General features: G+C 43.6%; 4 protein-coding genes across 17 annotated transcripts in view; 2 read left to right on the top strand and 2 right to left on the bottom strand.

The window, feature by feature from the left end:
* SENP7 (SUMO specific peptidase 7) overlaps positions 1-2,583 on the bottom strand; it is a 49,519-nt gene extending 46,936 nt beyond the window's left edge. For 4 of the 6 annotated variants that reach the window (XM_074811242.1, XM_074811269.1, XM_074811263.1 and 1 more), the window contains exons 1-2: positions 2,417-2,583; positions 1,080-1,123 (exon numbers count right to left, since the gene is read on the bottom strand). In XM_074811242.1, coding sequence (XP_074667343.1) covers positions 1,080-1,112 — 33 coding nt within the window. In that variant the 5' untranslated portion in view covers positions 1,113-1,123; positions 2,417-2,583. The remainder of the gene's footprint in view (positions 1-1,079; positions 1,124-2,416) is intronic. The other 2 variants (XM_074811252.1, XM_074811231.1) reach the window with 1 other exon arrangement.
* Positions 1,584-7,388, top strand: LOC141920013 (putative protein ARB2BP). Its single transcript, XM_074816700.1, has 3 exons — positions 1,584-1,660; positions 1,971-2,844; positions 6,051-7,388. The coding sequence occupies exons 1-3, from the start codon at positions 1,584-1,586 to the stop codon at positions 7,101-7,103; spliced, it is 2,004 nt and encodes a 667-aa protein (XP_074672801.1). The 3' UTR covers positions 7,104-7,388.
* Positions 7,389-8,401: 1,013 nt separating this feature from the next.
* Positions 8,402-10,852, bottom strand: TXNL4B (thioredoxin like 4B). 5 transcript variants are annotated; one of them, XM_074811348.1, is made up of 4 exons: positions 10,755-10,852; positions 9,720-9,885; positions 9,226-9,377; positions 8,402-8,783 (listed from the first exon to the last, which is right to left on the bottom strand). In XM_074811348.1, exons 2-4 carry the CDS (start codon positions 9,849-9,851, stop codon positions 8,618-8,620), a joined length of 450 nt encoding a protein of 149 aa, XP_074667449.1. In that variant the 5' UTR covers positions 9,852-9,885; positions 10,755-10,852; the 3' UTR covers positions 8,402-8,617. The 5 variants fall into 5 exon arrangements, with proteins under 5 accessions (XP_074667449.1, XP_074667427.1, XP_074667435.1 ...); XM_074811326.1 differs by lacking the exon at positions 10,755-10,852 and adding an exon at positions 10,191-10,300; XM_074811334.1 differs by lacking the exon at positions 10,755-10,852 and adding an exon at positions 10,186-10,279.
* Positions 10,228-14,361, top strand: TRMT10C (tRNA methyltransferase 10C, mitochondrial RNase P subunit). 5 transcript variants are annotated; one of them, XM_074811306.1, is made up of 3 exons: positions 10,228-10,245; positions 11,902-11,935; positions 12,670-14,361. In XM_074811306.1, the coding sequence occupies exon 3, from the start codon at positions 12,701-12,703 to the stop codon at positions 13,946-13,948; it is 1,248 nt and encodes a 415-aa protein (XP_074667407.1). In that variant the 5' UTR covers positions 10,228-10,245; positions 11,902-11,935; positions 12,670-12,700; the 3' UTR covers positions 13,949-14,361. The 5 variants fall into 5 exon arrangements, with proteins under 5 accessions (XP_074667407.1, XP_074667399.1, XP_074667388.1 ...); XM_074811298.1 differs by lacking the exon at positions 10,228-10,245 and adding an exon at positions 10,352-10,470; XM_074811282.1 differs by lacking the exon at positions 10,228-10,245 and adding an exon at positions 10,807-10,936.
* The last annotated feature ends 662 nt before the right edge of the window (positions 14,362-15,023 follow it).

Consider the following 15,023-nt stretch of genomic DNA (forward strand, 5'->3'; position numbering starts at 1 on the left):
CAGTCAAAATGCATTATTTTGATCTGTACCTTAATGGCCAGGTACAAATTTCTTACTTCAGAACTCCACCTGCTGCCTGACTATTGGTTTCTGTTATGAGCTTCCTAAGAACAAATATTTATCTAAAATTTGAACACGCATTTAAAGTTACAGAGGTTCAGATAACCTCTGTAATACCATCACAGACATTTGAGAACAGGTAAGGTCAGACTCAGGAAACAGAAAGAGACAGATGGACAAACAGAAAGGGATAAAAAGCACAAGATACGTTCATCAGCAAAATTTCCATCTCACCATACAGTATCTTCCCAATGCTTGCATTCATTAAGAAGATGATGGTTTGCAGTGCCTATAATTAACTCACAGAACAAGCACAAAGTCAAGAGGTAACCAACAGAGGTCTGTACGAATGGCAAGTGCAACATAAGCAGTTGCCTCAGCTTTTCCCTAATATAAGGTGACTAACACAACACATATATGTGCACATGTACTTTACAGACTCCTCATCTAAACCAGCAGTACTTTTCTGATGTTTCCTACCTGTAGGATCAAGGGTCAGAGAAAGTGCATGAACAAGGTGCCAGAAACAGCTTATTTCTAAAACACTAGACACTCCAGACTCTACCCGACCAAATCAGTTGCTGTGCCTACAGTTCGCTTTCACTAGTGCTTCCATTGCTAGAAACTACTACTAACAGGGATATTTTAGAAAAAATAAACACTAGCATAAGCAGTCTCTGAACACAACTCTGTAGATAAATAAATATTATGGAGTTATGCAGTTCCTCTACTTAAGTGAGTATTACTCAATATTTTAGATGTTAGCTTAGGTCTTAAAAAATCCTCGAAAACATGGTGTTTATGTGAAATCAAATATTAAGCCTATCATGTATAATACATGTTCAACAACAGACATTACTATTGACTGCTACCAGCATAAACTGTTTCTCAGGAAAGAGTGCTCCAACAAAGCAAAAACTGGACCACTGGAGAATGAATTTGGTCGTGCAAATACATGAAAACACCCTAGGACGCCCACAGCCTCAAAGTAAATTGTTGCAAATTGTAGGAAGACTTACACTGACATGACTTGAAGATGATCTTCTTTCCATTATTTTCTCTACTGAAAAAAAATACAAAATAAGCTTAGCAATTTGTGTGGTATTTATTCAGAGAGAATCAGGACCAGAGTCATAGGTACTAAGCAAGAACAAGCAAACTATTTTTGAGGAAGCTAGCACAAAGAAAACTCATTCATCGAATGGTTTGGGTTGGAAGGGACCTTACAGATCATCTAGTCCCAACCCCCCTGCCCTGGGCAGGGACACCTTCCAGGTTGCTCAAAGCCCCGTCCAACCTGGCCTTGAACCCTTACAAGGAGGGGGCAGCCACAGCTTCTCTGGGTAACCTGTGCCAGGGCCTCACCACTCATTGTTAAGGATTTCTTCCTTAGATCTGATCTAAATCTACCCGCTGTCAACTTAAAACCATTGCCTCTTGTCCTGTCACTACAGGCCTCGGCAAAAAGTCATTGACAGCCATAATACACGAGACGTGCTTGGGCAAGGGTCTGGATTGTCAGCATGAAGAGAACTGTGGCCGAAATTTTGACTAAAATTTATCTTCAGTGGGGGCATTTACTGCTTAACTCCACCGCCTGGCAAGCACACAACTAAAAAGCAATTCAGGCTTTGATTATAAAGCGAAAAGGAGTCACAGAAGACATCTGCAACACTGCAGGAGCTCCAAGAATAAGTAAAATTCAAGGATTCCTGTTAACAGATAAACTTCTTCCTCAGTGGAAGGACACAGCTTCAGAGCTTCCAGCATCCATAGGGGTTTAATTCTCTTTATAAGCACCCTGTATGACTCTGGCATAAAATCTTCAAACCTCACAGCTAGTTTGAAGTCTCTCAAGAAGAGCTTTAAGTTCACATACTTCCACTTAGCTCGGCGGTTTTTCAACTTAGGGCCCCAGTCCCCTGGTGCGGGGAACACCACCACGCACAGGCTATTAAAGAAAAGCCGAACTACCGCCTATTCGGACGCCCGCAAAGGCGAAAAGCTGACAAAGGGCGGCCTTCTGACAGCTCTGGGGGGAACCGAGGCACCGCCAAGGGGTGGCACCGCCCGGGCTGTCACCGCCTGAGCCCGCCCCCGAGCAGGGCTGCCCGCGGCCCCAGCTCCTCACCCGGCCGCCGGCTCCTCCCGTTAGGAAGGAAATGGGCTTCTCGCCCGCAAACGGACAAGCGCCGCGGGTCAGCAACGCCGCGTTTCCACACGCACCAAGGAGCGGCAACCCCGCCACCCCCTCCATTCCCCCGGTGTCCGCCCGCCCGCCCGCCCTCGCTCCCAACCGACAACCCGTGCGGCGCGGCCGGCTCGGCCCCGGCGACAGCGACCGCGCAGGACCCACCGGAGCGCTGCCGGTCGGCTTCACTTCAGCATCCCTCTCCCCTTCAGCGGCTAAATGGCGGACAGCGAGCGGTACCAGCAGCAGCAGCACGCCTCATCGCTCACCGCCACTGCCACTGCCCCGCCGCCGCTGTTTACCCGGGCCCAGCCGCCGCCTGCGCAGCTTCCCCGCGTACTTCCGGGCTGGGCGCCGCCTCCGCCCAGCCCCTCCCTCCCACCCGCTACCGCCTCCCCGCGCGCTCCCTCAGGCGCTGCCCCGCGCCTGCCCGCGCTACCCTCCGCGGCATTCCGCTCCCCGGCCTCTCCCGCCCGCCTCTCCCTCAGAGTCGCGACCCTCCACGCCCTCTCGGTTTTTTACCTCTCTCGGGTTTAGCCCGATACGGAGCCGCCGAGGGGAAAAACGAGGTGGAGCAAATGATTGTGTCCCAGGTGCGCTGGTGCACAGGTTTCCCTTGCACCTGACAAGCTGATGAGTAGTAACAAAACCAGGAGTTTGTGAACGCAATAAAGAGTAGTCAGAGGAAACAAACGCTAGGGAAAGGGGACGAACACAGAAACCTGGGGAAGCAGTCAAGGAAACCTCGGTATTTTTAAGGATGTAATATACAACCCAGGCGGGTCGGGTTTAAAGGGTACCTTGCTAATCACCCTTCCCCTCGTTAGACTTCACCCTCCTTTCCGCCAGGTCCCGGCGGGGGGGTGGGGGGCGTGGTTATTCTCGTGGGGGCCCCTCGGCATCAACGAGCGGGCAGCGCCCTCACAACCCCCCGCCGGCCCCGCGGGTTTCAGCCGCTGGTCCTGGAAATCTTCCCACAGCCACGCGGAGACAAGGAGATTTGTCAGTTGTTTTTTTGTATTGTTGTGGTTTTGTTGGGGTTTTTTTGTTTTGTTTTGTTTTTTCAGAGTAGCTTCAGAATTCTAAGTTTGGTGTGTCGCTGTTTTGACCTCTCGGTAGTGCCTGTATATCAAGTAATGGGAAGCTGTGCAAAACTAGTTTAGACAACTTTTTAGTTTCACGCTCGAGGTTTGGCTTTAATTTATGGTCAGGTGTAAATTACAAACGTGAGATAATAGCTTGTAACTTGGAACTATCTGAAATGCTTTAGATGGCCTTATCAGCAACTCTTATAGATATACCCCAGAATAAAGCACATGAAGTAATGAAACCCAATAAGATGGGTTTATTTTCTTTCACACACAGAAATTGTCTACAGTCCCAGAGTGAAAAAGATTTCCGTCTGTGATGATGGCAGATTTTACAGGAGAGCATACGGTAATGTTGGGCTTTACTAGAATAGAGGAAACTGTTTTTAAATGGAAGATCTCATAAAGAGTAATACTTAAACTGCAGTAGCATTTCAAATATGCCAACTGCTGTAACAAATGTGAGCCAAATTTACAGCCAAAGAATCTTACAATCCAAACAAAAAAGTCGAGGAAGGGAAAGAGGGATTTTTTTAAAATTTAAATTTTTAAAATCAAAATAGCAATCGTAAAGGCTGCCAGAATAAAAATTCTTGAATATTGCATTTATATATAGACAATGAAACACAAGTAGCAGTCAACACTGATTTAGAATGTACATTTTCCAAAAAGAAGTAAATACATTATGTAGCTATATCTAGAAAAATCTATAACTGCAGCTTTTTCATTTTATAAATGGCATTACAATAAAATCAGTCTTTCAGACTAAGAAGTATATGATTCTAAGGTGCTATCCAGGTCAACTCTTAAGTGATAACCTACTATAAATTGCTTCAAAACTTTTCACTTCGTACCTTGAAGGCAACTTTAGGAAGGGAAGTCATACCTGTGTCTGATGTAAAACTGTATTTTTTTGCTTCTGCTTCCTGAAATCTTCAGAAACCTTTCACAATGCTTTGTCAAGTAGATATTTAAGTAGATGTTCAATATTGCATACACAGGGTTTCATTTGGAATCACGTATCCTTGTTTTGGTTTGGAATTGAAAAAACAATGCTGTTGCTAGTAGCTGAAGTGAGAGCAAAGTAACATCCTGTTCACAGTATGTTGGGAAACTAGTCTCCAACCTTCTAGGGGTGAGGAGAGAAAGGGACTGAAAGAAGTGCTGCGCAGCATCCCACTCTGTGAGGGAACTGCATTTACCTATTCTTAATGGTTATGGAATGCTTCCTCTGTGCTTCACCTTTCTCCACAGACAACTTCCTTTAAACCATGTTCATTTTTCTCCCACTTCATTGTGTATGGAAAACAACATAAATAGGGGTAGCTTCCTCCCTACTAAATATGATCTCTTTTGTGTGAATTGTCCATGTTTCAGTAGTATAGCAAACAGACTGTCCTCCCATCTCCTCAGTGTCTTTCATGTCTTCCTGCAGAATGAAAAAATCAGATGAATCCATGCACTTACAACTTCTTTGTGCTGTTTCCCTTCCAAGAAACTAGCAAGACAGTAACTGGTTTATATATCATAGAATCTGATTGGTTTTCCCTTTTCTATGTGTGTTCTATTCTATGAGATAAAAAGCAGAAGGTATCATTTCCTAGCCTACTCTCTATTAATCAGAAGACCCTGAAGAGATGACTTAACAACTCTGACCCAATGGAGATTGCTCAAAAGGAAAATGTATATGGTGTTGCTCTGTTAAAAAGCAAAGATTTTTTTTTTTTTTTCAATTTGGAAGTGTAATAAATAATTTTCAATATGCTAAGCAGCTTACTCAAGGAAAACTTGCATTCCATGAAGGAGTTGGGCTCCAACTCAAGTTGCTTACATGAAAATTTTCAGATCACTTTCTGTCCTAGTAATTGGCTTTATCAGATGGTATAGTGAGTTTTAACATAGTCAGAATGTAATTTACTGTGTTCTAAAAACCTGTGAGTTCAGCAAGAAAAATCTGAAGGTATATAGTAGCTTGTACCAATGTATTTGCCAAATATAACTTCATATAAGCCATTTGCCAAAACAAAGTTACTGTGTTAAGATGATAATTTCATTTTTTTAAATACTGATAATAGTGGGATATAAATACTGATAATAGTGGGAATTTAATGCTTGCAAATCTCTGCTGTTAGGACAAAAATCCCATAAAAGTAGGATTCTAACCACACCAAAGGTTACCCCATGTTTACCATTCTATAACTAGTGACAGTCAGTAGCAGATTGAAGAGTTATTAGGAAAATAGAAGGTTATGATAAGCTTAATTTTTCAGTTGCATGGAAACTACTTCCTGATATAATTTTTACCAGTCGATCGGTCTTATGAGTTGAAAAATGATCTTAGCTGAAACTAGAGAACTCAATCTAATCTCATGAAAGTTTGCTGCATGGATTTTCTTCTCTCCTGTTCCTGGATCACAGTGGCTAGCTTATTCTGTCATCCGTTCCACAATTTCCATGTGGCAAGTGCTTGCAAGAATGAAAGAGTAATCGGAGAGATTAGTATTAATGTACTGCTGTTGGAATTTAGCAGCTGAAATGTGTGAGAGGCTTTACAAGCAGCTGTTTTACTACAGACTGCCAAGAGATAGTCTGTATCAATGAGTATTTTGTTTGTAACCACTTTTAAATCTGAATTCTGATATAATAGGGTTTTTTTATGTAGGTGTTGTGGAGGTCTATCACTACATTGACATAGTCTTCTTAAATTGTAGTGGTTGCAAATACAGCGTGAACTAAGCTTGAGGAAACTAATAGAGGCTTCAGAGTATCAAGAGGAACTGAAGTATGACTTCAATATAAAAGGGGAGCTGAGGCATCTGGATACAAACGAGTCCTTTGTTTTCAATTACTACAAGAATGCACATGAGCAGAATCATAAACGCTATCAAGTTTTGGGACATTCTATTACCCAATATGTTTATGAGCTCCTGGAAAGAGTCTGCATGCTGCAGAAAGTTTATATTCCTACTGATGCTGCAGAGGATGAGCCAAAAAGTTTCTTTTTCATGAGCGAGAATGCACTAACAAGTTCCTCTAACTTAATTGTCCTTCTTCAAGACAGTGGAGTTTTCCGTGCCGGACAGTGGGGGCAAAGGACGATTGTCAGCAAGGGCCTGGGGTGTGGAACACAAATACCGTTCATCAAAATGGCCCTTGAAAGCCACGGGGGAGTGATTGTACTGAATCCCAATGACAACTTTGTTGATCTGAAGACTGAAAAGGAGAGGTTAAGCTTTTCTACCAGGGAAGAATCACTGACTTCTACGCAGTCCATCCCCAAGAGGGGCAGCAGCAGCCCCGAGGAGCATGCCAGGTACGTGTGGGATCATTTCATTTCAAAGAGTACAGTCATGAATGTGGCCTTCATTGCCCACGGCTATGGTGGCCTGGTGTTTGTTGATCTGCTGGTGCAGAGAAAACAGGAGGTAATGAATAAAGTATACTCTGTGGCATTCATCAACTCCATGCACAACACACAGCACCAGACTAGAGGCGATCCACAAATACAAGAATGGATACAGAAATACTGCCGTGAATGGGTGTCAAACAGTAAGCCTCTAGATAAAGCTGTGGGTTCTCTCATGAAAGTCAACTGTCCTACTGTCTCTGCTGGAACAGAAAAGTATGGTTTGGCACCCTCCTGCTGCTTACATGCCATCTTTAAGTACTTGAAAAGCATGCTGAAAGCCAAGACCACAACAGCCTCTAGGTATTCACCTGTTGCAACCAGAAGCAGCACAAGTAAGAAGAGAGGCAATATATAAAGGTATACTGATTTGTTCTTGATAGTAGTCTCTTCCTTTCATAACTGTCCCTGCACCTTTCAGTCATCTAAGGACCTTCATCTCACTGTGGAGCAACTTACAGTTCCAAGTTTGAAGCTAGTTTGTTTGTTTTTGAGAAACACACAAATACAAGTTAACTATTAGGAAAGAAGTGCATTGTTGAAAGCTTTAAGCCACAACCCTTCAGCTAGCTGTGAAATTTAAAGTTGCACAAAATAAAAATGTTAAGGTATACCAACTCTCACCTGTATCATTGTTTAAATAAACATTTTGCAGTTATGGCTCTGTAATCAGACTAAGCTATCAGGAAAACACTTGTTTCTTATGGGCATAGCTTTCATTAAAAGGACAAACTGGAAAACAAAGCATGTAAAGGATCTATTTCCTCCCCACTATATACCATAAAATCTTTCAAGAACTGAAACATCCACCTTCCTCTTTGAAATGTTTACTGCTAAGTTGAACAATACTTCAGGGAACTATGTACAGCTGCCTTCCCTCCAGAGATGGAGTGCCCCAAACATGATACAAGGAGCTAAAGTAACTTCCATTTAAAGTCAGCTAAGCCAGTGAGGTTACTGGGCATGAGCTGCTATAGAAATACAATACTCGAGCAACATGCAAGTACCAAACTGATGCAAAAGAATGACACTACTGTTTTCTCTCAGCTGTTTAATTTCAGACAGAGGTGGGAAATAGAGACAGCTTTTAAATGTCCATACTCAAGGTTTGCAAATTATACAAGCAGAAGGTCAAACAACCTTTAAACAAAACGGTTATTCTGAATTTTCAGTTTAATCCTGTGGGAATTAAAAGAGCTCAGTGCCTGCAAAAGAGCTCTGAAGGATGACAAAACCTTGTCCTACACCTTCAGTTCCCATCTCAGTCAAAAAAGTTTGTTGAACTGGGTACCAGATAAAAGAGAGAGTCAACTTCCCTTTTGTGTTTATATCCATTTCAGATTTCAGTCACCTCTAATGCTCTTTGAAAAAGCTCCCATTTTGTTATCCAGTAATGGGTAAAAGTGTAAGATTCCATTGGAAAGGCACAGTCAGTTGAATGCCTCTGAGAGCATGCATAGCTTTTTAAATAAAGATAAGTTTACTGTTATTACATCCGAATAAAAGTGGTACTAAATAGACAATTAATAGACTATATAGTGCCTTAGTTCACTTAAGAAAGTTGCAGTGGAGATGTCGTCATTGAGGATGCATACAGCCTGCCTGTTTTCTAGGTGCTGGTCAGCATGCAACTCAAAGAACAGTCACTTGTGAGAATTCTACGCGTGAGTATGTAGCTTTATTGATGAGAAGTGTGAGATGGCAGAATGTCTGTCTTCAAAAGGAGACCAATATGAACCTTCAAAATAAACACTCAAACTGTCCCACATGTGAAGGTGTCCCATGGTGTTAGAGGTGGCTAAAAATCCTTGAAGAGAAAAAGGGATCTAGAACATCGGCCATTTCCGTAATTCTTTTTCTCAGGTCAACCCATTAAATTCCTTGGTAGAGAAGGTCGTATTTAGGAATGTTATTGGGATCAATGGGACTTCTCACAATGAGCTTTCCACGCATTGCTCCACGATAGATCACTTCAATCAGATCTATAAAGTCTTGCTTTGTTTTGAAGCTTCCTACAAATTTGGTATGATCTGGAGACCTAAAAATAAGCATAAGATAAAGGCGGAATTGTAACATTAAAGTGTTAAAAGCAGAACCACCTAAAGACAAGAAAAGATGTATTAGGGGTTCTGATCTGGTCATTCTGAAAGAATGAACCACACTGGTAATGGTATAACCAAGTCAGGAGTATGCTGTGACCTCCAAAGTCCCAAAAGGTGCAGTGTCATGTCTAAGACTTTAACTATACTGTATTTTGCAGAGTCGGGCATGTTTCACAGCTGACACCTACTTATTGCATCAGAGCATATTTCAAAATACTTCTTAATTTTACATCCTCCTTGCTCCCAACAGTGTTCTCAATGCAGATGCTGCTAACAACATTATAGTTTTCAAACATTACCTTCCCTAGACACAGTTACATAAAGAAAGACTGATAATTCTTACAGATATCATACGTAGTGCCAGGTAGGATGACATACCCATAATCAACCTTCATGTGTTGTCCATTGAAGAAAAATACAGTAGAAGGAATATAACTGATGTCAAAATACTGGGTGTACACTGGAACCTTGTTCACATCCACCAGGTAAATGACTGCCATTTTACTTAGGTCATGAGCTGTCTTTGCAAGCTGAAAAGAGTGAGAAAGGTGGATGACAAATGGATTGAGGCACACGAGGAAAAAGGGTGGCAGGCTTTATAAAGCCCATTTCTCCTGTGTCTTATCAGTTTAAGCAGGGCTAGAATGTCATGTCTTATCTACTTCAAGCACTTTGTACACCCACTATAATAACATAAACATTTGCTGAATATTCAAACTGGTTTATGTAGTATTATTTCATTTTACATTTGTCACCAAAATTTTCGTAAGACATCATATTAGCCAAAAGCAACATATGACGTTCTCTTGTATGCAACAGGTATACTAGCAAAGATCATTTAAAAAAAAAAAAAAATTAAAAATTGTTCTTACAATATCATCGAGCTGCAGACAAACAGAATCGTTATCTCTTCCAAACCGCAGAACCAAAACCTTCTCTGCCACGCTTTTTATTGCCTGATCCACCTCCCTCTTACAGGTCAGTTTGGGCAGCAGAAAACTCATCTCGACACACCACGACTTACACTAAAATCCCTACCTGACGGTTAGAAAAAAAAAAAGAAACCTGCGTCAAAAATAAGCGAAATTTCTTCATGCTATTGAAAGAAGAGAGAGAAATCACCGACCGCCACACCGGGCTGACAAACCCCCCGGGCCCCAGCGTTTGCCTCACGCCCCAGCCCAGCATGGCGGCGGGCCCAGGTCCTTCCCCGTCCCGCAGGGCCTCGCCCCGCACCAGGGGCAGCGGCAGGGCCCCACCGACAGCCCCCCCCGAGGGCTCCCGGCGAGGCCCGGGTGCAGACCGCCGCCCCGGGCCGGGCCTGCCCCGCGGGCTCACCGTACCCCGCAGCGCCCTGCGGTGGGGGGAGAAGAGCGGGCCGGAACCTTGGTGGTACAGGTGCGGAGCCCCGGGGAGCCAAGGAGCAGCGCGCCGGGCCCGGGCGGGAAGGCGCGGGGACCGGGCCCGGGGGCGCATGCGCGAGCCGCTCCGCCTCGGGTGAGCTGGAGGTGGCGGAGCGGTCGGCGCCTAGAGGCCTCGGGGAGGGACGGGACGGAGCCGAGCCGAGCCGAGCCGAGCCGAGCCGAGCTTAGGCGAGCTGGAGCGCGGCCAGAGCTCGGGCAGGTGCAGGCGCAGCCGCTGGAGGGGGAGGCCTTTCCAGCCCCCGGTTTCCCGCCGCCGGGGGCTAACGGCGAGAGACTCGCCCGCGGGCGCGGGGTCCTGAGGTACCCCGCCGTGCTCCCCTCCTCGGCCCGCCGGTGGCCTTGGGGCTTTCGGCGGCGGGCGCGGGTCGGGCCTGCGGCGCGGTGTCCCGCAGGCCGCGCTCCCCCGCCGCAGCAGCGGGGAGCGGGCCGCGCCGGTGTCCCCGCGAGGGCTGTGGGGCGCAGCGGGGTGCTGCGAGGTGTTACCCAGCTTGTAGCGGCTCGGTTCGGTTGTGGGCTGGTTTAGAAGTTGTTCAGGAGCGGGGAGTGCCGCGCTCTCGGGGGGAGCCGCCCCACCGCTTACTGCGCGGGCCGGGCGCCCTCCCCGCGCCGCCTCTGCGCCGGGCTCCGGCCTGCCGGCAGCCGGCGTTGGCATCTGTGCTGGCGAGGTAAGGCCGGTTATTCACTCTCTGTAGTATCTGTGAAGGGCCTTTCTCTTCCAGGGATGAGTTACAGTGAAGTCAGGCCAAAAAAAAAAAAAAAGTATCAGAAAAATACTTTCAGTCCTACAAATCTAGGTTGTTCAAAGAGATTTAGAGTAATTCTTGCAGTAATGATGTGGTGGTGTGCACTGAAAGGTAACTTGGTTTTTATCAAAAGCTGTCATCAAGTATTCAGATTGTGTCAATCTGCCTTCTAACTATTGACTTAATTGGAGCTCCAGTAATGTAAGTTAACAGAGGAACTGATCCCTTGATTTTTCCAAGCTGGACAACATACTCTTTTGATTATTACCTTTGCAAGTATGTTTAATGCTTAATGCGCTTACTGTAAAATTATGAACACCTCTATTCTAACACTCATTTTCTCTTAACTTCTCATTATAAGGTTGGTTGTTTTATCTTAATAACAGCCAAAATTGAAAGGTCAGCAATTTGACCAATTACATATTGTAAAATGCATGCCAGTTTATATGATATTTCCTAATAATATGCTACTCTTTCTGTGGCTTTTTATCTGGGCAGGTATATATAACACCCAAAAATTAGATTTAACTTGTTCTGTATATCAAATTATTTTCAAGTGGTAAGTTATTAGGGAGATTGTGAATTTTGCTTTCAAAATTTGGAGCTAATTTTTATGTTTGGGCTGAATCATGTTTTCTCAGACAGTGAAACTTCACTGATTTTACTTAAGTAAGTTTGCATAGCACAGGGAAAACATTAAACAGTCTTTGATGGTTTTCTTTCTGCAGACGTTTTACATTTAAATACAAATGTGTATGAAATTAATGGGACTGTGGGTTTCATGTCCTCAGCTTTATGTGCCATCAGCTCCACAGGCAATTTGCCAGAAAGAGAAAAGATTGTCTTTTTCTATACTAGTTGTTTATTCTTCCATCTCTTCTTTCTAGGTGTCTGGTGAATCAGGCGTGGAAACTCATTAGGGTGGGTTTGATAACTAGCTTTTTCTCCTTTTTCCACCTTCTGGTTAGCTGTCCCTAAGATCAGGTCTCTGATTTGGCTCATAGTGCAGCCATGCGAGTGCTTGCACTGCTGAGGGAGCCAGGAACAAGGGGCTCAGGGGATGTAGGAGTGCCTTCAGTGGCAGTAGTGTTGGCTTAGTGAAACTGTGGCATTGGTTCAGTAGTTCCAGTGACCTGCAGTGTGGAAATGCACAGAAGAGGAAAAACTTTAGTACTAACGTTTGCAAATAGAGCTGTCCCAAATATAATGGTAAAAGCAAAAATGTGATTTTCCATGATACAGAGTTGTTCCAGAAAATGTTACAAGATGAAGCATCTTGTCCATTTTCACAGTGTGGGTAAATTAGGTAGGCGCCTCCGGAAATAAGCATTTCACATATTTTGGTTGTGGAGGTTACTTCTCATATGATACAGATAATTGAAATGGATCTCAATATTTAAAGGTTTTTTGACCGTATTTTGGATTACAATAAGTAAAGCTGTTCTAAGGAGCAGAGCTAACCATGTGTGTTCACAGCAGTGCCACATACGCTGTTTTTGTGTAGAAAATAGTAGAAAAGTAATAGTGGAGGTAGGAATTTCTAGTATTCTCCAAGAGGTAAGTTATTGTCTGTGCATGTTACTAAGGATGAAAGTCTGTGTGTGTTTTCTTTATGATTTCTGACAATTTTTTCCCCTTTTATTGGTGTTTTGCAGATAAGTGTTTGAACACAGCACATGCCTAAGTATGCAGTCTGCTAATATGTTTCTGAAAAAAATTTTAAGAAGTCCTGTCCTTCCGTTTGCTGCACAACATGGGATGAAAAAGGATTTGCTTCCACTCAGTAGAACTCTGAGTTTATCACTTTGCCTGAAGCAGGACAATTCATGCAATCCCAAAGAAAAACTAGATTTAGATGCATGGAAGAAAGTAATGAAGTCTGGGTTGCCAGAAGTCGTCGGTGAGACGGTCTCTGAGCATAAGGAGCTTTCCACTTTGGCTGCTGCACGTGAGACTGTGGAGATGTGGAGACTAGCTGGCAGATTGGTTCCAGAAAATATCACCGAAGAACAGCTAAAAACCTTTATGGAATGTTCTTCCAAGTCAGCCCAAAAGAAGTATTTAAAATTTTTACATGTCAGAGAACTTTACAAGAAAAATGACAAAAGAAAGATGGATGAGAAAAGGGAAAGGAGGCTGGAAACAAAAGAGCAAGCTTCAGAAGCTGATGAGACCAAAAGGAATTCATTCATATGTTTGTGGGCCAGCTGTATGGATAGAGCATACAGTTGGAGGGCTGCTCAGTCTATGATCTTTGGCCAACCTCTAGTGTTTGACATGTCTTATGAAAAAGATATGTCCGCCCGAGAAGTGGCAAATGCAGTGAGACAGATGGTATTCAGCGAAGGCTGCAATCGAAGATCTGCGGATCCGTTCCACATCCACTTCTGTAACTTCAAAGAAGACAGCCTCTATCATAAGGAATTTATCAAGCATTATAGAGAGGCATGGGGCAAATTGCTTATCACTGTGACAGACCAGTGCTACACAGAAGTCTTTCCAAAGGATAAGCTTATCTATCTGACTGCTGATTCTCCCAAAGTTATGAAAACATTTGATCATGATAAAATCTATATTGTCGGGTCAATAGTTGACAAGAGCATAAAAACAGGAGTCTCTTTAGCACGGGCAAAGCGACTGGGGCTGGAGACTGCAGCCCTTCCACTGGAGAAGTACTTGCTTTGGAATATTGGTGCCAAAAATCTCACACTGGATCAAATGATGCATATTTTATTAACCTTGAAAGATACTGGAGACTGGAGGAAGGCTCTGGAATTTGTTCCAAAAAGGAAATATTGTGGCTTTGTAAGCAAGCCTGTACATGAACTGAAAAAAACCTTAAGCCTGGTCAACATGCTTAAACTTGGAAAGAGACATGAAGAATTACAAAAGCAATTTGCCAAGAACTACTCTAAGAAGCTAACACGAAAGTAGAGTGGTGGGAACAAGAATGATTTTTTTTAATGCTCCGGTTTCTTGGGACTTCTGCAGATATGTTCAGCTTTTTATCTCTAACCTGTCTTTGTTGGTTAAATTTGAAAGTACTGTTGTTAGGGATTTTTTTTTCAATTACTTTAGTATTCCAGCTGTTTAAAATTATTCACACATTATTGAAATTGTGTATGAGAAATGAGATAATCTGTTCTAAAAAAATTACTCTGTACAACAAATATCCATCTGTTCAGTTGAACCATGCTGGGACAAGGGTGACTGCAACTGAACGTGAAGGTTGTTCTTCAGAGAACGCCTCAGTGCTTTGGGTTTGCAATGGATGGACGCCACCCACACTCTTGTTCTGAAAGGTGAGCCAAGATGAAATAAAAGATATTTCCCTGTCACTTCCTAAATCCTCTTTTGGTGTGTAGATGAATTGGCTTCTGATAGCTGAACTAAAAACAAATGGTCAAAACCTAGCATGGGTTTGGGGGGTTGCCCAATTTGTTTGTTAGTGTTCTATATCTGGAACAACATCAGGACCCTATTTGAGAGGAATAAGCCAAATTTCTTGACCCTGATTTTTATCCTTGAGGCCTGCGTAATGTAGATTTCCCAAAGTGCTGGAACTTTTGAGATGATAAACATTCCTATTAGTAAATACTTAGAGGGGCAGGGAGCCTTTTAATATTTCTGACAGCTGAAAATGTATTGACTGGCCTCTCTGGGAAAGTCTGTGTCCTGGCTGCAGAGCTACAAGGGGCATGTTGCTAAATACAGTTCTTCCTGCTGTCTGTAGGATGAGGAGGGATCTCTTTATGGGTGGTTAAATCTTTTTGATTTAGTCTAGTTGACTACCCTGATGCTTCAAGTGAGTGGTGGTAAATGGGGGAGCTTTGTTCTGAAAATTCAAAAACTAGGAGCGGGGCGTGTAATTTTTGAAGAGTAGACTTCAAACACACCAGGGGTTGGTGGTGATGCTCTCCCTGTCTTGCCTCTTACATGTCGCTGCGAGGAGGGGTTGGAAGGAGTAGACACGCTACCTGAATACTGCCCGTGAAGCACGGGGGTACGC

This window comes from Strix aluco, chromosome 2 (genome assembly GCF_031877795.1).
Source record: "Strix aluco isolate bStrAlu1 chromosome 2, bStrAlu1.hap1, whole genome shotgun sequence".
Lineage (NCBI taxonomy): Eukaryota > Metazoa > Chordata > Aves > Strigiformes > Strigidae > Strix > Strix aluco.

Coding starts and splice junctions, on each gene's coding strand:
- LOC141920013 (XM_074816700.1), top strand. CDS start 1,584: ATGAAGAGAACTGTGGCCGAAATTTTGACTAAAATTTATCTTCAGTGG. Junction 1,661..1,970: donor CTGCTTAACTCCACCGCCTG/GCAAGCACACAA, acceptor TTTTCAACTTAG/GGCCCCAGTCCCCTGGTGCG. Junction 2,845..6,050: donor AGCAAATGATTGTGTCCCAG/GTGCGCTGGTGC, acceptor CTTAAATTGTAG/TGGTTGCAAATACAGCGTGA.
- TXNL4B (XM_074811348.1), bottom strand. CDS start 9,851: ATGAGTTTTCTGCTGCCCAAACTGACCTGTAAGAGGGAGGTGGATCAG. Junction 9,378..9,719: donor GTCTGCAGCTCGATGATATT/GTAAGAACAATT, acceptor CACTCTTTTCAG/CTTGCAAAGACAGCTCATGA. Junction 8,784..9,225: donor CACATGAAGGTTGATTATGG/GTATGTCATCCT, acceptor GCTTATTTTTAG/GTCTCCAGATCATACCAAAT.
- TRMT10C (XM_074811306.1), top strand. CDS start 12,701: ATGCAGTCTGCTAATATGTTTCTGAAAAAAATTTTAAGAAGTCCTGTC.